Raw genomic sequence first — 22918 nt, forward strand, 5'->3', positions numbered from 1 at the left:
CTTAGAGAGCAAGGTTCTGGTTCAGATGGTTTCCACCCACCGGGACCGCCCTTAGGCATCCCCTCTTTCTCCAGGTTGGTTTCCTCGGCTCATTACAATGCGAGGGCCGTGCCCCCGCCCTGGCGGAGCTGGAAGTCGGTTTGGGGACCCAGTAGGTGACTTGAAGGTGCTTCCCCGCTCTTACGGGGATATGGAAAGAGGACAGACCCCGGGGTGGGAAGGGAAGAGGAGGCGCCAGGAACGCCCTGGGAGCGATGAGGGTTCGCCGAGATCTGGAGAGAGGCCAGGCGGTGGCAGCCTCACGGGGACCTCGGGGCCGCTGGGTCCCCTTCCCCAGCCCCCGCCAAGCCCACCCGGGTAAACACAGCGCCGCCGCTAGACGCCGCCGGCTCCGCGCTAGACGCCGCCGGCTCCGCTCCAGCCGCCGCTAAGCCCCTCCTTTCGAGAAAGCCGGGGGCCGCCCCTGGAAGTGGTGGGCGGAGGGACCGGAGGAGGGGCGCTCGGCCGCGCTGGAGCCCAGCGGCCCGGGCGCGGAAGCCGGCATGGAAGGCGCGGCGAGTGACCCGTACCGGCGGCCGGCGCGGCGCACGCAGTGGCTCCTGAGCGCCCTGGCGCACCACTACGGGCTGGACCGCGGCGTGGAGAACGAGATCGTGGTGCTGGCCACCGGCCTGGACCAGTATCTGCAGGAGGTCTTCCACCACCTGGACTGCCGAGGGGCCGGCCGCTTGCCCCGCGCCGACTTCCGCGCGCTCTGCGCGGTGCTGGGGCTGCGCTTCGAGGGCGCTGCCGCCCCCGGGGAGGCCTCCGGGGATACGGCCGCCGGAGACACGAACTCTGGGGACGTGATCTCGGGGGACGCGGCCGCTGGGGAGGCCGCCGAATGGGACGAGGATGCCGAGGAGGAGGCGCGCCTGGCGCTGCGCGCGGAGCCGCCCGAGCTCACCTTCCGCCAGTTCCACGCGCGCCTCTGCGGCTACTTCGGCACCCGCGCCGGGCCCCGTCTGCCCCGCGGCTTTCTGAGCGAGCACATCGAGACGCAGATCCGCCTGCGCCGCCCGCGCCGCCGCCGCCGCCGAGCTGCCCGCCCGCCCGGCCCCGACAGCGGCCCCGACGGCGAGCGCCTGGCGCGGCTGGAGGAGGAAAACGGCAGCCTGCGCGAGCTGGTGGAGGACCTGCGGGCCGCGCTTCAGAGCAGTGACGCGCGCTGCCTGGCGCTGCAGGTGCGCCTGCGGCAGGGGCGGAAGGGGGTGGGCGGGGAAGGGCCGACCCCGGCCACCGCGGCGGGCTGAGAGCCCCTCCTGGGCAGGAGGGGACGAGCAGGGGGAGCCCGCCTGGCTTGAGCCTACTTGCCGCCCAGCCACTCCACCCCCTCGGGGCCTCTCCCCTACTCACAACGCCCATTCCACCCCCAAACCCCAGTCCCACTGAGAAAACCATCCCCACCCGCACCCGTCTCCTTTTGCCCTCTGATCCAGGCCCGGACCCTTCCAGGAAACCCGGACGGTCTCACATAGGCCTCTAGAGGCTTCCTGGAGGCCTAGGAGATAAGGTGTGAGGAAGACTCTGTCCGGCCCTTAAGGAGCTCCCTGCCTAACGGGGTCTACCGGCAGCTGTATGCAGTCACTCAACAAACATTGCAGGGCCTGCCTCAGGGCCTGGCCTCGCGTCCCCGGGCCTAAATAGTGTCACACTGGCGATCGGGCAGGCAAAGGCCACCCAGCGCTGTGGGGGCCAGGCGCCGAGAGAGGCACGGACCCAGGGCAGGCTTCTGGGATTCAGTCAGCAAGCACTTGAGCACCAGCGTTGTGCCAAAGGGGATGAGAAGAGGTGCGGGATCAGACGAGGCCCAGAACAGCCTCTGAGGGAGCTGCCTGCTCCCCAAGCGGCATGGGCACAGCCCCGAGGGGTAGGGAGAGACCCAGAAGCGCAGATTTTAGTAGCCAAGGCAAGGGCCGCACCCACGGGCATCCCAGAAGCAAAGCCTGGGGCGGGGGTTACTCTTGTTCTGTGGAGTAAGATCGTCCAGGATCATTCGTTAAGTCTTTGCTGCTGCTGCTAAGTCACTTCAGTCGTGTCCGACTCTGTGCGACCCCATAGGCAGCAGCCCTCCAGGCTCCACGGTCCTCAGGATTCTCCAGGCAAGAATATTGGAGTGGGTTGCCATTTCCTTCTCCTTTCGTTAAGTCTTTACTGAACACCTACTGTGTGCCAGGCCTATTTTAGGGCGAGGGCTAACCGAGCTCATGGCCCCGGTGGGTTTGCTCGCGCGCTCTGGGCCGGGTCGGGATCGCGCGAGGCGCTCACCGCCTGCCCTGCCGCCCTGTCCCTGCAGGTCGGCCTCTGGAAGAGCCAGGAGGGCGCCCAGGAGGCGGCGCGCGGCGAGCCCGAGGCGGCGGCGCGGGAGCTGCGGCAGGCGCGGGGCGCGCTGGCGGCGGCCGAGGCCCACGCGGGGCGGCTGCGCCGGGGCCAGGCCGAGGTGCGGCGGCGCGCGGAGGAGGCCCGGGAGGCGGTGCTCCGCAGCCTGGGGCGCGTCCGCGAGCTTGAGGCGCTGGCGCGCCAGGTGCCCGGCCTGCAGCGCGGGCTGCGGCGGCTGGAGGGAGAGCTGCGGCGCTACAGGTGAGCGGGGGTCTGGGGTCGGGGATCCCCTCCCGTTTTCCGGGGCTTTCCTCCTCCCCACTCGTCCTCATGGTTCGCTGTTGCTCACGGATCCACTCATCCATCCATCCGGCCAGGGGCCTGTTCACCCATCAAGTCCCGCCGTTTGCATATTCATGATGGGCGGGTAATGGGGTATGTTTATTCATATTTGTTTTGACTGATCAGTGCGATACTATGATGGCAACAGCTAAGAGTTCCTGAGCACCTAAGATGGGCCGGCCTCTGAGCACTCAGGCGACTTAACTCAGCGAGTCCCCCCAGCCGCCAGCCCTGGGAGGCAGGTACCATGCTGTCCCCCTTCTCCAGGTGAGGAGACAGACGGGCCGGAGCCCTGTGCTAGCTCCGCCAGGGCAGGACGCTGGGCTTGGGACCAAGGTTCACATCCTGGCAGGACCTCTGCCGACGTGACACCTTGGGAAAGTCACTGGCCCCCTCCGAGCCCCCGTTTCCTCTCGGGTGGAATGGAGACTGCGGTTCCTGCCTGCCCGCGTGGCTGTGAAGACACCGTGAGGCCCTGCCTGGCTCATTTGGTGCTCAGTGAGCAGAGCTCCCACCGTTTCAAATTCCAAGGCGCCCCGCGTGCCTCCCACGTGTACTGAGCACCGGCTCTGTGCAGCAGCTGTGTGAGGCTGCAGGGGGCCACTGTGAAGGGACCTTCTGGAATCTTTGCCCTGATAGAGGAGGAGGGCGCTGGGGGTGGGGTTACCTGGCGAGATGCGAGATGGGCCAGGGGCAGGAGGAGGGGAGAGCGCTCCAGAAAATGAAACAGGGTAGGTAAAGGGCACAGACAGGAGGGACCTGGGCTGGAGGCATGGAGCGGGAGAGGCAGGCCCGGACCGGGCCAACCCAGGTCACGGCGAGGACGTCAGCCTTTCCCTCGGAACAGCATGAAGCCGTGGAGGCTTGCTGGGGCTGCTATCCGCCTCCAGCCCGAAAGGAAGCTGGTCTGGCCCGGCCTGGCGGGCGGGGCAGCCAGAAGGGATGGCTTTGAACCTAGCTCCTCACTGGGCGGACAGTGTCCTTGAGTTCTGAGGTGCTCCCAATGGGGACATGAAAAAGCATAGTGCTGGAAGGAAGTCGCCCGCTCTGGGCTAGCCTCCTGCAGCTCCAAATGTTTGGACGGCCACTTCCTGTTTGCAGAGCTGATCAGCTGGGGAGCAGGGCTCGTTGGCTTAAGGCCCATATCCAGCCTTGGATCTTTCTCCAAGAAGAGAAATAGACGGTCTCTTCTTTCTTTTGACCTAAAAGAACTGTCCTTTACAGCCTGGTTGTAAAAGTAACTCCACACATTCTTAAAGCTCTTCAGAGGACAGAACGTGGGTGCAGAGGCAATGCATGATCTAATCAGCTCAAGACTGCAAGGGAGAGGTCTGCCCATCTTATAAACTGTGGGAAGTGAGGTTCTGAGAAGCGAAGTGACATACCCAGGGCCTCACAGCCAGAAAGTGGAGAAGGAGGTCTGTCTGCCGCACAGCCTGTGTTCTTTTTTTATTTCCACTTCACCTTCTTTGTTGTTGGGTCATGGTTACAAGGTGGCTGCTGCAGCTCCAGACCTCATGTCTGCTATCCAGGCGTAAGATGGACCAGTGACATTGAGGGCCAGAAGGATTTTCTGCTAGTGAGCTTTGCCTTGATATTCACCCCCCACCTCCCGCTTCTCCCTCTGGAACTTGCACCTCCTCCAACTTGGCCAGAACTGCAGCATGTGGCTGCCTCTACCTGCAAGAGTCAGGTGATGCTGATATCCCAAACCAAACTGGGGCTCCTGGTTCAATCCTTGGGTCAGGAAGATCCTCTGGAGAAGGAAGTGGCAACCCAGTTCCTGTTCTTGCCTTTAGAATCCCATGGACAGAGGAGCCTGGTGGGCTACAGTCCATCGGGTCGCAAGAGTTGGACACGACTTAGCAACCAAACCACCAACTTAGGAAGGGAAAAGGAGCAGATCCTGCAGAGGCTCCAAAGGCTATACCCGGCGAATGAGGAAGCCCAGGGCCAGTGGCCCTCCTGCGGTGGTTAGGTGGTGGCCGCCACTTATTTCCTGGCCCCTAAGCCTGGCCCCACCCCGGGAGCAGGCCTCCTCTGTCCGTTTGCTCTAGTCAGAGCTTGCAGGTTTGCAGGCTGACTTGCCCCCAACGCTCTCTGTCTTTGAAGAAAGGAAAGAGAAGGGAACAGAACAGCCAAGAACACTGGTCACAAAACCAAGCTCGAGGGGCCCAGGACTCGGCTGAGCTTCCCGACTCCACACCAGCCTCCTCCCCCTGCGGAGCCCCTCCTCAGGTGCGATCTCAGCCGCTCTTCCTCGCTGCTCAGGAGGAACTGCTCTGAGTTCTTTCTCGAAGTCGGGCCTTCACCTCCCTTCCCAGGCCCTGCCCCGTCTCTCGGGGAAGCTGCCCGCTCTCATCTCTCTGGCGTGGCTGTGACCCCAGCCCGTCCAGTTCTCCCCGTCATGATGGGGATGGCCACCCTGAGCCCAGCTTTGACAGACGTCAGGACCCTGGAGGGTCCCCTGATCGCAGTGGGGGGAGGGTTCCCTCTCTGCCCCCACCAGGGCCTGATTCTGGGCTGCTTTCTAGATGCGTTTCTTAGCTCAAGGTTTCTCACTGCACTGCTGGTGAGAAACTGGGCCCCGCACCTCAGGCAGCATCCCGAAGCAGTCGGGGGGGTTTTCTCGCCTCTGTCTGTGGATGAGGCAGCCCCTGGATGGGCCCCCTCCTCCTGCAGGGGCCTGCTTGTCTTCATGCAGCACCCAGGGACCCCTGTCCCTGTGCCACCTGGGCCTCAGACCCCCAGTCCTGACCCCCTGGGGGCATTTCAGCTCCACCTCCCACTCCCCACATAAGCCGGGCATCTTACCTTCTAATCTGTGACCTTGGCTCTGCATTCTCCTAAATGGTAAGGCTTTCTCCAGCACTTCTGTGTGTTTGAAGATAGAAAGGGCGCTTCTCATAGCACCTCCATCCACCGTCTTGACTAGGAACCCAGGAGAACAGACAGGAGATATTTAAGCCACTGGAGACCCTCAGGTATTTGTCCCACATTTCCTAACCACCCTCCACGGACAAAGCCCTGTGTGGATACGCTGGGCACACAGAATGGACACAGGCATGCCCACTGCCCTCTGAGGGTCCCTGGGCCTGGGCAAAGCAGGCCATGAACTTGACGCGGGGACACTCACGTGCTTTGTGCAGAGGGGCCCATGAGAGCGACCACAGCCTGCAGAACCAGGAGGGGCCTGGATCTCATACAAGCATCCCGCACATCAACGCGGCCACAGCCTCCTGGAGCTCACCCAGCCGGCCCGCCTGCAGAGGACGGCTGCTGGGCCCATCAACCCCAGGGCTCCTGCTGCGCACAGCTGGCCTCCTCAGGCTCACTCGGCCCAGACAGCAGACTTGGCTCCTCCAAATCCCGCAAGACAGTCCCTCCTCCCGGCACACTTGTGAGCAGAGTGGGCACAACTGATGATCCCGAGGGGAAGTCACAGATTACGATGCGGTAATGCAGTTTCACACGGAATATTTAACACCACGATTTATACGATGTCGTTTAGCCCTCCATCCGAACACAGTGTTTCCTTGTCACTCCTCCCAAGCTACACCCAAACACTCTCCAGCTTTCTCTCCTCACTGTCTCTTTCCATCAGCCAGGTCTCTTAATGAGTGCCAGAAAGTCTGACTCACTTAAAAAAGGAGCTGGCTTTTACTAAAGTTGAGGTGAGACCAGCTTCAGGCATGGCTGGATCCAGGTACTTAAACAATGTCACCAGGATACAGAAGCTCTGGGCTTCGCTCCCAGGCAACGTCTCTCCCCGGCAGCCTTTGAGGCACTGACATCTACAAAGCTCCAAGTCCAGTAGGGAGACCATCTCTGGTCTGAGTCAGCCTGCTGAAGCGCCAGGCTGAGCCTCAATGGACCAACTTGGAAGCATGTTCGTCCCTGAACCCACCAGGAGCCAGGATCATGTGATGCCCTGACTGGCCAGACTATGGTGACTGACCTACCGAACACACACATACCCGGGGGGAGCCCTGCCGAACTCTGGGTCTGAGCTCCTCCCGGGAGAATCACAGGAGTGCTTGTCCTAGAAATGTTGAATAATGCACACCCCAAAGTCAGCTCTTGCCGGCCGCTGAACGGTTCGCGATGTTTGGGGGCACTCTGCACCCTCCCCGACCTCCCTGTCCTGTGCCTCAAAAGTTGCTGGGAGGATGGGCCAGTCAGCCCAATAAGGATGGATTATAACCGGTCTCCGGGCCCAGCCCACGAACCCTGCGAGGAGGCAGGACGGCTTGAGGTTCTTAGGCCAGCACCCAGCCCAGGGCCCCGAGGAAGACAGTGAATGAGCAAGTGTCGGGACCAATGGGCGTGTGGACGGAAGCAGCCTCGGGAACGTCTCGGCAGCAAGGGCACGGGCATCCAGCCCCGGGCGGGCGTCGAGCAGTCCCGGGGCCTGACCCTGCCTCCAGCAGAGCCGCCCTCCACTCGGTGACTGCAGATTCTCTTGAAGCCTCGAGTCTCAGCCATCTCTCTGCCCACTGCCCCTGCCCTGCGCTGTTGATGAGAAGCTGGCCCTTTAAGACACCTGGCCGGGCAGCCTGGGGCCAGCGCTGCTGGGCAGGGGGAGGCGGGGGTGGGCTCCGCCTTCAGAAAGAGACCAAAAAGCCAGCTCAGCTGGAGCTGAGGAAAGAGCCACCCGGCCTCCTCTGCGGCTTTGTTGTGTTTGCCAGGAAGGATGAAAGACTGGAGTGGGGGCGGTGGAGACGAGGGAGGCGGGGGCCCGCCCACTGGGCCGCCCTCCACAGAGATGAGGGCTTTGTGGGCCACTGCCTTTCTCCCGCCCCACCAGAGGGTTAGGGGGGCAACGTCAGGGGGACAGGAGGGTGGGGGGCGAGGGGCCATCTGGGGCAGAGGCGGGATGCAGCTCCCAGTATCCTGAGAAACCAGCGTGTGGGTGGCCGCTCGTGGGAACTAAGGCCTTTCCCGGGGACAATACCCCAGCTCACAAAGGGCCAGTGCTGGCCGGGCGCCTGCCGCACCGGACCACCCCGGCCAAGCCGCAGAGGGGGTTCGGGGCAGGCGGCAGGCTTGGGAGGCCCAGCCAGGCCTAGACTTGAATCCCAGCTTTCCCAGATGCTTACACGGGCCCTTGAGCTGGTCCCTGCCCTCTGTGAGCCTCCCTTTCTTCTCTGTGATCACCCCGCACCCAGGGTGCAGGGTGATCAGTGAGGTGGGGGCAGGGCGGTGCAGACTGGGGGTGCAGCTCTGGGGCGCTGACCTGTGTGCATCATTCTTGCGGCTGCGAGCCTCCGTATCCTCATCGGTAAAACGGGGCAAGAACAGTAACTATTCTGACACCCACTTCACAGGGAATTTGAAGATAAAGTGCCAATACATAGGAAGCACCTAGAATGCTGCTTAGCACTGAGAAGATCCTTGATAAAGCTGGAGATGACTGTCATATCTCTCCCTTCTCACAGCATCCCCACAAACAGTAATGGTGATGGCAGTCGTTGCTGTTGGTAGGAACCGGAGGCCGGCCCTGGAGAGAGTCTGGCCCCGGGAGCCCGCTGTGCGTGAGGACCTCCACAGGCAGTGGGCAGTGCCCGCTGAGTGTCAGGGGCCTGCCAGAGTTGCAGAGTGTGGGCAAGCACAGAGGAAGCATGCGTGATGCCGGCTGGGGCATCTCTCGAGGGAAAGCCGTCACTCGAGCTGGGTGCTGAAGGGTGAATAGGAGTTTTCTCAGGGTGGCAGATTCGGGTCACTGTGAGCGCAAACAAAGGCCCGGCGCCTCGAGGGAGCAGGGAGATGGACTGTGGCTGGCGGGTGTGAGGTGGGAAGTGGCAGAGGGTGCTGGGAGCGCAGCTGGGGATGGTGAAAGGCCCTGAGCGCCGGGCTGAGGCATGAGGCCTTTGCCCCAGAGAACGAGCAAGACAAACAGGAGCTGCTCTGAGCTTCACGTGCCCCTTCAGGCTGTGGAGAGAGATGGGCAGACGGGGAGAGGAGGCGAGCCCGGTGAGAGCACTGTTTCTGGGTGCAGCGCCCTAGAAGGGACGGCCCCCAGCCCACACCCCGAGGGCCCAACTGGAGCTGGGTGGAGCCTCTCCGCCCCAGCCACTTCCTCTGCAGGGCAAAACAGACAGGAGAGCGGGAGGCAGCGGAAGCCTGGACGAGGGGAACCTTCCTCTGGGTGGAGGAGCCGGCAAGGGGTCCCCCAGAGCGAGTCTTGGTGTCCTCCCGTCACGCTGGGTCAGGGAGCAGGCGTCACCCCGGTGCCAGCAGAGCGCTACGATGACCCGTGGGTGTCAGCGCAACACGGGCGGGATGCTGAGCCGGGGCCTCGGGGCTCAGGGGAGTGCACACCGTGCCTCGGGACTTGCACATGGTCACGTTCACAGTCACAGACCCCAGGAGCCAAGCTCAGCAAAGGTTCCCACTGGGCACAGGCTGAGGAGGCGGGGGTCAGGCAACTGGCTCCTCCTGACTCCAGGGGCTCCTGCTTGAGCACAAGAAGGCTTCAGTGGGCGGTTAAGTGAAAGTGTGAAAGTGTCAATTGCTCATTCTAGTCCAACTCATGGCGACCCCAGGGACTGTAGCCCACCAGGCTCCTCTGTCCATGGGATTCTCCAGGCAAGAATCCTGGAGTGGGGTGCCATTTCCTCCTCCAGGGGATCTTCCTGACCCAGGGATCGAAGCCAGGTCTCTGCATTGCAGGCAGATTCTTTACAGTCTGAGCCACCAGGGAGGCCCCAAGTAGGCGGTTGTCACCCTGCTTATTTAACTCATATGCAGAGCACATCATGAGAAACGCTGGGCTGGATGAAGCACAAGCTGGAATCAAGATTGCCGGGAGAAACATCAATAAGCTCAGATACACAGATGACACCACCCTTATGGCAGAAAGTGAAGAGGAGCTAAAAAGCCTCTTAATGAAAGTGAAAGTGGAGAGTGAAAAGCTGGCTTAAAGCTCAACATTCAGAAAACGAAGATCATGGCATCCGGTCCCAGCACTTCATGGGAAGTAGATGGGGAAACAATGGAAACAGTGACAGACTTTATATTTTTGGGCTCCAAAATCACTGCAGATGGTGACTGCAGCCATGAAATCAAAAGACGCTTGCTCCTTGGAAGGAAAGCCATGAGCAACCCGGACAGCATATGAAAAAGCTGAGACGTTACTTTGCCAACAGAGGGCCGTCCGGTCAAAGCTGTGGTTTCCCAGTGGTCGTGTGACGCATCTTCAGAGATGTCCCTCAGACACGTGGCCTTCACCATACTATTAAAGGCAGAAGGCAGGTGGACATCGGTCCTCTTCTACCCGGAAAAGCACGGCCTGCCCCCAAACCCCTCATGCATGGCCAAGTGAGAGTGGTAGCCAGGGCAGGGCCCACGGGCAGGAGCCGGGCGAGCAGAGACAGCGAGGAGGGAGGAGCCGGCAACAGCCTGCTGAGCTGTCTGATGGACAGCATCCCCCAGAGACGCCTACCCCCAGGCAAATGCGTGTCCCCGGCCGGATTCCCTCAGGGCACAGCCTGGGCCCACACTTCCACTGACAGCCTAGGGTCTAGGTGGTGGCCTCCTGCCGGGAGAAGGGTCTTGATTAAAGCCAGTGTGTGCAGTGGTCATGTACAGATGTGAGAGCTGAACCATAAAGAAAGCTGAGCGCCGAAGAATTGATGCTTTTGAACTGTGGTGTTGGAGAAGACTCTTGAGAGTCCCTTGGACTGCAAGGAGATCCAACCAGCCCATTCTAAAGGAGATCAGTCCTGAGTGCTCATTGGAAGGACTGATGCTGAAGCTGAAATTCTAATACTTTGGCCACCCGATGTGAAGAACTGACTCACTGGAAAAGACTGATGCTGGGAAAGACTGAGGCAGGAGGAGAAGGGGGTGACAGAGGATGAGATGGTCGGATGGCATCACCGACTCAATGGCCATGAGTTTGAGCAAGCTCCGGGAGCTGGTGATACACAGGGAGGCCTGGCAGGCTGCAGTCCGCGGGGTTTAGCGACTGAACGGCAATCTGTGCCGTAAATGTGTCCTTCGGAAAGGGATGGCGATCCCGCCAAGGCCACCCAGGCGGTCAGGGCACAGCCCAGGCGGGACTCAGTCCTCTGGCGCCCAGGAGTCCCGGGCTCTCCTGCTTCCGTCAGGGTGGGCTCGGGAACAGCCTCAGCTCTGTGCCTCTGGGGTTGGGGATGCTCTGTGACCCCCTGTTCAGAACCCTGCTTTCCCACTTGCAGGCCGGGCGGGTGGCCTCAGGCGTGCAGATGGGTGACTAGCAGACCATGTCTTTGGTTCCCCAGGCCAGGGGCAGCCTCCCAGGACCCGGGTGGCCTGACTGCCAGACCAGTCAGTTGCCTTTGGCCGTGATGGTGGTCACGGTGGTGGGGCCCCCACTCCGGCCCCAGCGTCCTCCAGTCTGCCCACGTGCACACCTCCAGCTGCGCCAGCCTCTCTGTTCCTCACACCCCAAACCTCTCCCTGCCTGCTTCAGGCGCCCTGCCCACACTGGGGGACTCCTGACAAATTCACATCCACCCAGCCGTCTTAGCTACATCCCATGACGTCTTCAGAGGCCCTGGCCTCTGCTCCATCATCTCTGATCGCCCCTGGCCTTCCCATCTTCCATTTATTTCTGGCGTGACTTCGCCGGTTCCGGGTGGCCCCGAGCGAGGCCGGCTCCCGCTGGGGGGACCGCTTCACTGCGTGCACCGTTTCCAGCACACACGGTGGCTGCCACACTGCTTCTGTTGGACACTTTACAGAGCAGAATTAACAGCCGGCACTGGAGAGGGGGTGCTTGGACACCCCTTTGCACCCCGCATTCAGCCGGGAGCAGAAACAAGGGCCAGTTGAGAAGGGCACCAGGCCCCAGCCCTCTCTGCTGCCTGCACCCTCCGCTCCGCGGGCTTCGTTTTTAGCCCTTCCTCCACGGTCCCCCGCTGAGCCCGCCTTCCTACTGTTGTTTCCTCTGAGCCTTCGCTCAGGAAAGGCAGCCGGCCTGAGAGCCTCTGGGACCTCCGGCCGCCTGGCGCCCCCGCTCCTAGCCAGGCCTCGAGTGTCCACTCTGCCCAGGAGCTTCCTGAAGCTTAGGGGCCGCTGGGTGTCAGAGGGACGAACAGAGGGAGGGAAGCAAACCCGAGTGATGTTTTCCATCCAGCTCAGAAAAAAGCTGAATCCGGGGATGTTCCATGGTCTCCGACTGGACCACCTTGCTGAGCCATTTGGGTACAGCCCAAGTCATTCAGATGCTAACCCACGGTTGCTGTGGCTGTTTTGAGATGGAATTCAAGTTCACAACCAGTTGCACTGGAGTAAGAGAGACAGATGATCCTGGATAATCTGGGTGAAGCCGAATGCCTGTAAGTGAGGCTGAGGGCTTCCCTGAAACAACGGGGTCCCACTGCATCCAGGGCTCCAGACGCCTATGAGCCCCTCCTCCGGATTTCAGACCTGCTGGGCTGGCCCCCCAGCCACAGGGCCCGCTTCTGGGTGGTAAAGCTCCTGAGACAGTTCTGCAGGCACAGGTGTGAACATAGGTGGGCATCCCCTACAGGCCCGCCTTCTCTGGTTGAGCCCTGGTGCGTGCAGGGACTGAGGCAGGAGGGGAGCAGAGCCCCGTTTTGGTGCCCTGTGGCACGAGGCCGCACGCTGATTCGCCTACACAACCCCTCGTGTAACCCCCAGGCAGCGCGCTGTTTATCACTGACCGCGCTTTAGCCTGCAAGTAGCAGATAACTCTGCTCAGGACGGCTTAAACCACAGGAACACAAGCTCCCGCCTGAGAAGCCCAAGGGAGAGCAGCTCAGTGGTGTGTGCAGGTACCCAGTTCTCCAGCTTCCGGCTCTGCCTGCCTCAGCTGGTCATCTTGGTCCATCAGCAGAGGCCCCTCATGCTCACAAGATGGCTGCCGTTTCCCCAGGCATCACTGCCACATCCAGAGACAGAAAAATAACTTCCTCCTTCAACTCCTCTGTTCCCAGAGATTCTCCTGGAAGACACCTTCTTACTTCTCACCGGCCAGGATCGCATCATATGCCTGTTCCTAAACAAACCTTTGATGAAAAGAAGGAATCACCATGGTCAGCTTAGACCAATCAGGTCTCCTGTCTGGAGGCACTTGGCTGCGTGGCGTCTGACGGAATAACTGAGATTGTGCCAGCGAGACAGATGGGTGTGCCTGTTTGGTTTGTTGTATTTGGTTTCTATGCAACCATAACAGATTACCACGAATTTAGGCTCTCAAAACAACATCCGTTTATGATCTCACGTTCTGCAGGCCAGAATTCCAGGCAGGCTTGCCTAGTCTCTCTGCCTGGGCTCCCACAAGGCCGAAATTAAGGTGCCGCTGACCTGGGACTCAAGAGAAGAATCTGTTTCCGAGCTCACCCAAGGGGAGCTGAATTCAGGTCCTTATGGTTTTACGACTATAATCCCCGTCCTTTGCTGGCTGTTGGCAGGGGTCGCTCTCCACATACCGCCTCCCGTGGGCCTGTTCATCCTCCAGCCAGCAATGACCCAAGTCCTTCTCATACTTCACGTCTCCCTGACTTCCTCTTCTGCACCAGCCAAGACAGTTCTCTGTTTTTAAACTGTGATGAGGTGGAGATAATACCCAGGCTTAAGGTCAGCTGTCCCACATAACGTAACAGCATCCCAGGGGTTAGGGTGTGGGGTCTTGGGGGGTCGTTCCTAGAGGACAAGGTGTCTCCATGGGAACAGTATCCCCACCAGAGACATCCTGGACATTCACTCGGAGAGCCTGCTTGTCTCAATGACCAGGTCCAGGCACTTGATGGGGGTGGGTGGTTCCCAGGGACACAGGCCTTTGGGGAGGTCCTGTACCACCCACCAGGGTTACCTTGTACCCCAAATAACTTCCAAATGCCCAGCTGGGTGTTCATCCCACGAAAAACATGCTTTTCACTGTAATTATCTGAGACTACCATCTAACTCTGCTTTACATATAAACACAACTTTTGTACAGTTTTAATACACAGAGTCTTAGAATGCAATGCTGTGTCAATTGAGGAAAGGTTATGTTATGGTTTGTTTGGAATTTTCCAAGGGTTGCTCATCATTTTATAAACACATCGCAGATGATAACAACACTTGTGAAGCTTAACCAGCTGGTGCGGAGCTCCTGTGTCCGCTGGCATCCGTCACTCCGTGTCCCAGGGAGTCTGCGTATCTATCTGTCTCTGTGTCCACCTGTCCATCCATCCTTCTATCTGAATACCGTTTCCTAGCCCTTATATCGATGTCAAATATAGGGAAAGAGTGTCATGAATATCCGATTGAGTATTACCTTACCTCTCTGAAATTCAAACTAAGCTACTATTAAATAGGTTTAATCATCTAAAAGTTTTTTATACCTTGAATATTTACATATTGAAATGTGTACTGTAAAATTCATTTCTCTCTCCTTTAAATCACAAAGCAGCAGTTCAGTTCAGTCGCTCAGTCGTGTCCGACTCTTTGCGACCCCATGGACTGCTACTACCAGGCCTCCCTGTCCATCACCAACTCCCAGAGTTGACTCAAACTCATGTCCATCAAGTTGGTGATTCCAGCTATCTCACCCTCTGTCGTCCCCTTCTCCTCCTGCCCCCAATCCCTCCCAGCATCAGGGTCTTTCCAATGAGTCAGCTCTTCCCATCAGGTGGCCAAAATACTGGAGTTTCAGCTTCAGCATCAGTCCTTCCAATGAACACCCAGGACTGATTTCCTTTAGGATGGACTGGTTGGATCTCCTTGCAAGTCCAAGGGACTCTCAAGAGTGTTCTCCAACACCACAGTTCAAAAGCGTCACCCAAAGTTTTTTCAAAGTATATGTAAAGACAAGGTCTATCCCTTATTCAGCTCACTTTGGGATCTTCCAACATAACCATTTTTTATAAGACATATAAACATAACCTCCTTTTATAAGAGAGTGGCAATTTGTCAAAGGTGGGGTCCTCTGCTGTGAGGGGACAGAATTAGTGGCTGCGGGACATGGCCAGGGTCTGGCTCCACCAGTGCCCAGATCTCACGATGCACTGCTCTCCAGGCGTTTGCCAAAGTCCAGACACTGTCCAAGGATCTGTGTCAATTTTTGCCATCTCTGTGTCAAACCTGTATTATTCGTCTTTAGTTGCTATTTTCCCTGAAATCATCTCACTCTTTTTACTTAACGGATTTAAAGAGATAGCCCCTGGTGGCTCGGGTGGTAAAGAATCTGCCTGCAATGCAGGAGACCCAGTTCAATAACTGGGTCAGGAGGATCCCCTGGAGGAGGAAATGGCAACGCACTCCAGTTTTCTTGCCTGAAGAATCGCATGGACAGAGGAGCCTGGCGGGCTACAGTCCATGGGCTCTCAAGAGTTGGACACGGCTCTTTGCATTTGAAGGGAAGTTGTCAGAAACACAGGACGAAGATGCTTCGATGTGCTCATTAGTTGTTTGTAGTACACTCAGACTAAATAATTGGAGAAGGAAATGGCAACCCACTCCGGTGTTCTTGCCTGGGGAATCCCAGGGACCGCGGAGCCTGGTGGGCTGCTGTCTATGGGATCGCAGAGTCGGACACGACTGAAGCGACTTACCAGCAGCAGCAGAGTAAATAATTCAGGTTAACACCAACACACACACACCCCCCTCCTGCTCACCTGAGTCCTGCCTAAGGTCCCCCCGAACACTGGGCAGAGGCAGGACCCCCTGTGATCAGAAGCGCCGTATTTCATTTCAGGGCCATCGGCGTTTACCGGCGGATGAACAGGCGATTGAGATGGGGGCTGGGGGCAGGGGCAGTCGTGGAGGGTCCCACGGTCACGCCAGGGTCCTGGGGCAGGAGGCAAAGCTCCGCAGAAGCCCTCTCTTCACACCGCAGAACCCAGGGAGGGTCCGTGCACTGGAGGCCTGGAGCCGGGAGCTGCCAGGACCGGAGGGAGAACTCAGGAGCATCTGGCCCTCGTCAGGCCGAGTCGGAGGCCGGGCCGGGGGCCAGAGGCGACCGCCGCCTCCAGCAGGAGGAAGATGTCCGGGGGGGCTCCGGGCGGTGGGCAGATGCATGCAGCTGGAGGGGACACTCCGGCAGGACGAGAACTAGGGCCAGCTGGGCGTGAGGGCACGAGGGGGCAGCAGGCAGCGAGGGCCTGCTGCCCCCTACAAGGTCCTGCGCAGCAGGCGTTTGGTGACTCCTATGGGGCGACCGGCCTCTGCAGAAGCGCCCCCAGCCCCTCCGTGTCTCCCGGGGGATAGCGGCCTGCGTGGGCGGTGGCGGGGTCGCCGGCCAGGGAGGGCCTCCACCAGCCTTTTCAGCCCTGTTGGCTCGGGTCCCAGGCCGGATCTGGTGCGTCTCCAGCTGTCCTTAGCAGCGCCAACCTCTCTTTTCAACAGAGAAGCAACGGCCTGGGTCAGAGGCGGGAGGAAAACAAGACCGACCTACGCGGGGGTCTCTGCTGTTATTCTCTGTGTTTTCCCAGTTACTTCCTATCTTTGCAAGAGATGCTGGCTTTTCGCTCTTGGTGATAATGTTTCCCGTGAAAGGAAATCTGTTTTAGTCAACAGTTCAGCCAGGGACCCCAAATGCCTGTGGTTAGGGGAGGTCCTGCTCACTCTCTCGCCTGGAGGGTCCAATCCTCCGTGGGCTGGGCAGGGGGTCAGCTGCATCCACAGGCCTGGGACGGCCCCGGTGTCTGAATGCTGAGGCCCTTCTCACGGTCTTTCTGGAACAATCCAAGAGCAGAGGGGCGGGAGGAGCTGGAATCCTGTTGGACGCGGGGCCTGTGCCCACCTGCCCCGTTCTTCCTCTCAGCACCTGACCTGCCGCCAACGGTCTCACTCACCCAGGCCCGCATTCATTCATTCACACATCCGACAAACACCGACTGGCTGCCCCGTCCTGTGCTGGGCCCTCCAGGAAACACCAACAGCCGCTGAAGACCACAGGAGCTCAGGGTGTCCAGGCGGGGAGGCGAGACGAGAGAGGGGGCCCTGGGGACCAGCCTGGTGGGCTGCACCCGACGGGCCGAGGGAGCCGCGGGGGTCTCCGCAAGCTCCTCCTGCTCTGTGCCGCAGCTTGCTCATCTGTGAAATGGCAGGAATGAGCCTAAGTCTTTCTTAGGGCTTCTCGGAAGAGTAGCTGCTGCTGCTGCTGCTAAGCCGCTTCAGTCGTGTCCAACTCTGTGCGACCCCATAGACAGCAGCCCACCAGGCTCCCTGGGACTCTCCAGGCAAGAACCCTGGAGTGGGGTGCCATTGCCTTCTCCAGAAGAGTAGATAAGTTTTTCCACTCAAACACACAGAGCACACTCATGCGATCTGGGAAACAGGTCAGTGAGGACTGACTGTGAAGCCCGAGGAGCTGCACTCAGCCTGCGATGCCCCGTGACGGGAAAGCAGCTGAGAACGCGCGTGTGTGTGTGCACACGTATTCCCTTCCAGGTTTTGCATGCCCCCTTTCGTTTATATATATATTTACACACACACACACTTTGCTATGCCGCTGAAACCAGCGTAATACGGTACATTCACCGGACGTCAATTTCAAGCTAAATGTGCACGTCTAAGGGGGAGAACAGAGCAGGGTCCGGTACCCAGTAAGGTGTCGGCAGTGCTTATCAAGGATCCAGAGGGCAACCGACCAGAGGGTCATGAGTCTGGCCGTCCGTGCCCTGAGATCACCACCAGCAGTGAGCCGGAGACCAGGCTGGACCTCGGAGGCCCCCCAGTGGATGCTGTGTTAAGGATACTGGCATCCCTTCTCTCGGCCGTAGGAGCCGCTGAACCATTTTGTAGGGAGAGAGGCATGGGGTCGGAGCTGTCTTCCAGAAACAGCCAGGACAGCAAGTGCTGGCAGCCTGGGTGTAGGGGTAGAGCCAGACACCCTTCGCAGGTCACAGGTCCCCTCTCTGTGACCTTGGGGCTGGTGCCTTCCAGGAAGCCGGAGGTGCAAGTCAGGGGGCCGCAGGTGACCTCCGCCTGCCCCCCAGGTCTGCTCCCCGGACAAGCCCCACGCGTCTCGTTCTTATGGGAAGCCCTCGTTAAACCACGGGCCCCAAGGTCCAGTCCCGGGGCCAAAACCCGTCAAGTTTCTAGGCCCAGAATATTCCAGCAGAGCTTTCCACAAGCTACTGCAGGGAGGGTCTGCAGCCAGTCCATCGAGGAATCCTACAGACAGACGCGTCCTCTTAACCCGTCGAGGTGGGAAAAGCCGGCAGTTCCGTGTCCGCCGGGCTTGCACGCATGGGTTTCCCCGGTGGCTCAGCGGTAAAGAACGCGCCTGCCGATGCAGGGGACGAAGTTCGATCCCTGGGTCGGGAAGATCCCCTGGAGGAGGAAACGGCACCCCACTCCAGTATTCTTGCTGGAGAATCCCATGGACAGAGGAGCCTGGCAGGCTCCGGTCCACAGCCTTGCTGTGACTACCCCCTTCCCTGGGCTGGCCTCTCCGTATGACCTCCAGGTGGCCAAAGCCAATGGCCACTGCTTGGGGGGCCAAGATAGTGGCCTTCCCGGGGGGGGGGGGCGGGGAATGGGAGGAGCAGACGCAGGAAGACAAGGAGGCCTTGGGGATTGCACAGGGCTTCCAGGAGGAAGTGACCAGGCAGCAGCCACGGGGGGCGGTTCATGAGGAAACAGGATCTGAGGGGCCAGGGCTGCAGGCAGGTTTGGAAGCCAGGGTGCTGGCTGAGCCCTTGCAGAGTGAGTGCCCACGAGGAAGAGAGACGAGGCCCTCGGGTTTAGGGTCAGGACGCGGAGGACGAGTTAGGGAAAGGGCGCTGGGGAGGATGGGCGCCTCCCGGAAGCCCAGGGCTGGAGGTGTCCAGCCAGGGAGCGGGGTGGCTGACAGGACGTGCGTGGAGCAGGCAGAGAACGAGCTGGGAGGCTCGCTGTCTCTGTTCCAAGGTGGTGATGGCTCGGCTCGCCCACGCGACACGCAAAGGGGCCTGTGGCTGCAGATGGACCCCGCGGAGAGGGGCCAGCCATGCAGGCCGGGAGGGCCAGCTGCCGGACAAGAGGAAAACCCCAGTTTCTCCGCAGCCGCGTCTCGCCTCTTGGAAAACTGCAGAGCATGTCCTCGTCTGTGGCGCGCTCTCTCCCAGCCCTGTCCCTGCTGCTTCCCCTTCCTGACTTCGCTGCGTGTGACCTGCAGTCCCCTAACCAGGGCGGCAGCTGGGCTGGGCTGCTCCGAGCTCGCTGCACAAGCGCCCCCTGTGCCTGGCAGGGCTGGAGCATAAAGCCAACTCCTATACGTCTGAGCCGTGTGACTTGGGCCGGCCACTCTGGGAATCGGGGGTCAGGACGGTCCCTGCCTCCATCCAGGCAGGGTGTTGGGAGGACGTGTTGACAGCCCCGGAGCAGTGCCTGGCACCTCGCAGGGATGCTGAGAGGTTAGTTGCGGTGTTGACGCAGGAAGCCGCCCTTGGAACCAGCTTCAAAGACCCCGGTGTCTGTGGGGATGTGGGGACCGTGGGCCAGCCTCTGCTAGGAAACTGTTCATAAGGGCTGTCCCCGCCAGCTCATTTTGCTTGCTGAAGCCCTTAAATAATGGAGGGAAAACAGCAGTTTCTCGCAGTGGGAAGACTTAGATTCTGTCCATCGCTGTTCCTGTTTAGTCGCTCCGTCATGTTCCACTCTCTGCGACCCCGTGGACTGCAGCCCGCCCGGCTCCTCTGTCCATGGGATTCTCCAGGCAAGAGTACTGGAGCGGGCTGCCACGCCCTCCTCCAGGGGATCTTCCTGACCCAGGGATCCAACCTGTGTCTCCTGCATTGGCAGGTGGATTCTGTACCTCTGAGCCACCAGGGAAGCCCATTCCGACGCTGTTCAAAATTCTGCATATTGAAGCCCCTTACTCTTTACACACCTCCTCTGCCGGGAAGCTCACCACCTCCAAAGGAAGCCTATTCCGTTCTCGGTCAGCGGTCTTTGTGAGAAAGCGATCCTGTACCCTCGACTCCGGTGTCTTCTCTTCTGGCTGTGGTCTGACCTCTGGAGTTGAGAGGGACTGTCCCTTCCCCAGTTAGACCTCCAATGATATGCCCTAAGCTCCAGTTTCTCTCTGAACCAAGAATCCGCACCCAGGGGGTCTCGCACTGATTGCCTCTGAGCACCTCCTCATTCTCAGCTTGTACTGGGTCGGCGAGCGGGGGGGAGCTGAATGCTGGGCGTCATCAGTCAGAGTTAGTGGCTCATAAAACACAGAAGGTTGGCACTCCCGGTCCCTCCAATGGCTTCCTGCCCCTCTGCCCACTGGCACAGGGCAAGAACCCAATGGGAGCTGGGAGGACCTCAGAGGCATTGGCTCCAGGGATCCACCTGCAAAAGGGGCCCCAAGTCCCACTGGCTGTCCCTCTGGCAGAGCTGAGGTGGGAGCCCAGGACCCACACCCTTCTGGACACAGAGGCTCCTCAGAGGGTTTTGCCTCTAGTCCCATTGGCTAAAATCGCATCACAAGCCTATGTCTCACCTGCAAGAGAAGCTGGGTGACTGTCCTCCGTGGAAAGCTGCCTCTGCCGAGCTGGCTATCAGGTAGCGGGCCGGTGGGGTCAGCTGCAGAGACCCCCACGGGCTTCGGCAGGCATGTCACAGGCAGCTTAGCCTTAGCAGTGGGGAGGGTGGGCCCACACCCCACACTCTCCTGCAGGAAACCGGCGGAGACCCCGCCCTCTCAACACCTGTGTCTCCCCCACCGCCCCACAGGTCAGAGGGCACCCAGCTCCCAAGCTCACCACGAGCCAGCCCAGAGCCCCACACCAAGAGCAGTGAACCCGAGGATGGTGAGACCAGAGCCCCAGAGCCCCCCCGAGAGGGAGCCTGGGGGTCCGACAGCCGTCTGGCAAGCAGACCCCCGGACCAAGGTTTGTCCCGCACACGCAGGGCCCCGTCCGCGCTGATGCCGCCATCCGGCCTCCAGACAGAGCCCCACCCTCTACCTGCCGAGGCCGGGCTTCCCCGGCCCCTAGGCTCCCCCACCCCCGCAGGCCTGCGAGCGGACACGCTGCCGGGAGGGTGGGCTCCAGGGAGGCGGGCTCTGGCTCAGGGTGCCAAACGTGTCTCCTGCCAGCGCCGTGCAGGGGTGGGTCGGGCACCCAGGGAGCCGGAGTGGGAGCAAGCTCCCCGTCATCACAGGTGTGCGGGCAGGGCTGGCTGGTCACCAAGAGAAGGCCACAGAGAGGCCCTTCACGCCGAGAACCTGGGCCTGCTGGGTGTGCAGCCTCAGGAGCAAAGGAGAGCAGAGAGACGCTGTCTGAGCCGGCGCCCCAGGGCTCTCCCGGCTGGGCTGCAGGCAGGCGTGGGCGGGCTGCGGGTGCCAGCCCTCTCACACGACCTCAGAGGCCCCGTACTGCCCCGGCCTGGGGTACCGGGACAGCTGTGACTACAGCGACACCACGCACACACACAGACACACAGAGACACACAGACACAGACACACACACACACAGACACATGCACACACACAGACACAGACACACACACACACAGACACACACAGAAACACACAGACACACACACAGACACACAGAGACACACAGACACAGACACATACACACACAGAGACACATGCACACACACAGACACACACACACACACAGAGACACACACAGACACCACACACAGAGACACACACACCACACAGAGACACACACAGAGACACACACAGACACACACACCGACAGACACACACATACCACACACACACAGAAACAGAGACACACACAGAGACACACACACAGAAACACACAGACACACACACAGACACACAGAGACACACAGACACAGACACATACACACACAGAGACACATGCACACACACAGACACACACACACACACACAGAGACACACAGACACCACACACAGACACACACACCACACAGAGACACACACCACACAGAGACACACACAGAGACACACACACAGACACACACAGACACACACACACAGACACACACACACAGACACACACATACCACACACACAGACACACATACCGACAGACACACACACCACACAGAGACACACACCACACAGAGACACACACAGAGACACACACACACAGACACACACAGACACACACACACAGAAACAGAGACACACAGAGAGACACACATACAGAGACACACACACAGAAACAGAGACACACACACACAGACACATACACACAAACACACAGCACACACACACAGACACACACACAGACACACACACACAGAGATCCACACATACAGACACACAAACACACACAGAGACACACACACAGACACACACAGAGACACACACTCACAGACACACACATACACAGATACACACACATACATACACACACAGAGACACACACACCACACACACAGACACAGAGACACACAGAGACACACACACCAGACAGACACACACACACAGAGACACACACACAACACACACACACAGACATAGAGACACACAGACACACACAGACACACACATACACACAGACACCACACAGAGACACACACACAGACACACACGCACACAGACACAGACACACAGAGATCCACACATACAGACACACACAGAGACGCACACACACACAGAGACACACACACATAGACACACACACACACACACACCAGCAGCAGGAAATCCCAGGAAGAAAACCAGATTGTCAATACTGGAAACACCATAAGATGATCAAAGAGTATGGCCCAGTCACCTCACTCCCGGTTCTCCTGGGTCTGGAACACTGTTCACTGAGAACAAACAGAAGGCTCTGCAGCCAACCCAGCTGGGTGTCCAAAATCAGCACAGGGGTGCCCAAACCTGCCAGTCCCTCAGGATCGCCCAGGAGCCTCATGAAACACAGGTGCCCGGGGCCCACCCCTGAGTGCGCCGGCCTCTGGGGCCGGAGGCCGTGCTGGTCAGGACATTGTCCATTCGGCCTGAACCGCTCTAGCTCAAGGGAACGTTCTGGTTCACCTAACTCACTAGAAGTCCCAGCAGGCTTCCAGCACAGTCCCATGTCAGCAGAGCCCCATTCCCCCGGCCTCGCCCACCAGCCTCTGCGAGGCTCACTGTGCAGAAGGCGTGCCCCTCACCCCCAGCAGCCAGACTCACGCCCTCCAGGCCCTGGCGGGAGGAACAGGGGCGTCCCTCCTCCCTGGAAGTCTGAGTCAGGGCTTGGCCCGACCGGCCCCGGCCCCTGCAGGGTCCCCAGCCCTGCCTGCACCAGTCACACGGCCGGCCGGCTGCACCCTGACTGCCAGGTTGGACTCACATGTCCACCCTGAGCCTGGGCAG

At 59.7% G+C, this 22918-nt stretch overlaps 1 protein-coding gene across 3 annotated transcripts in view; it reads left to right on the forward strand.

Moving 5' to 3' along the window:
- The first annotated feature begins 482 nt into the window (after positions 1-482).
- EFCC1 (EF-hand and coiled-coil domain containing 1) overlaps positions 483-22918 on the forward strand; it is a 28723-nt gene continuing 6287 nt past the window's right edge. For all 3 annotated transcript variants that reach the window (XM_069560434.1, XM_069560435.1, XM_069560436.1), the window contains exons 1-3: positions 483-1223; positions 2336-2619; positions 20347-20504. In XM_069560434.1, coding sequence (XP_069416535.1) covers positions 543-1223; positions 2336-2619; positions 20347-20504 — 1123 coding nt within the window. In that variant the 5' untranslated portion in view covers positions 483-542. The remainder of the gene's footprint in view (positions 1224-2335; positions 2620-20346; positions 20505-22918) is intronic.

Source organism: Ovis canadensis, chromosome 19 (genome assembly GCF_042477335.2).
Source record: "Ovis canadensis isolate MfBH-ARS-UI-01 breed Bighorn chromosome 19, ARS-UI_OviCan_v2, whole genome shotgun sequence".
NCBI classification, from domain to species: Eukaryota; Metazoa; Chordata; class Mammalia; order Artiodactyla; family Bovidae; genus Ovis; species Ovis canadensis.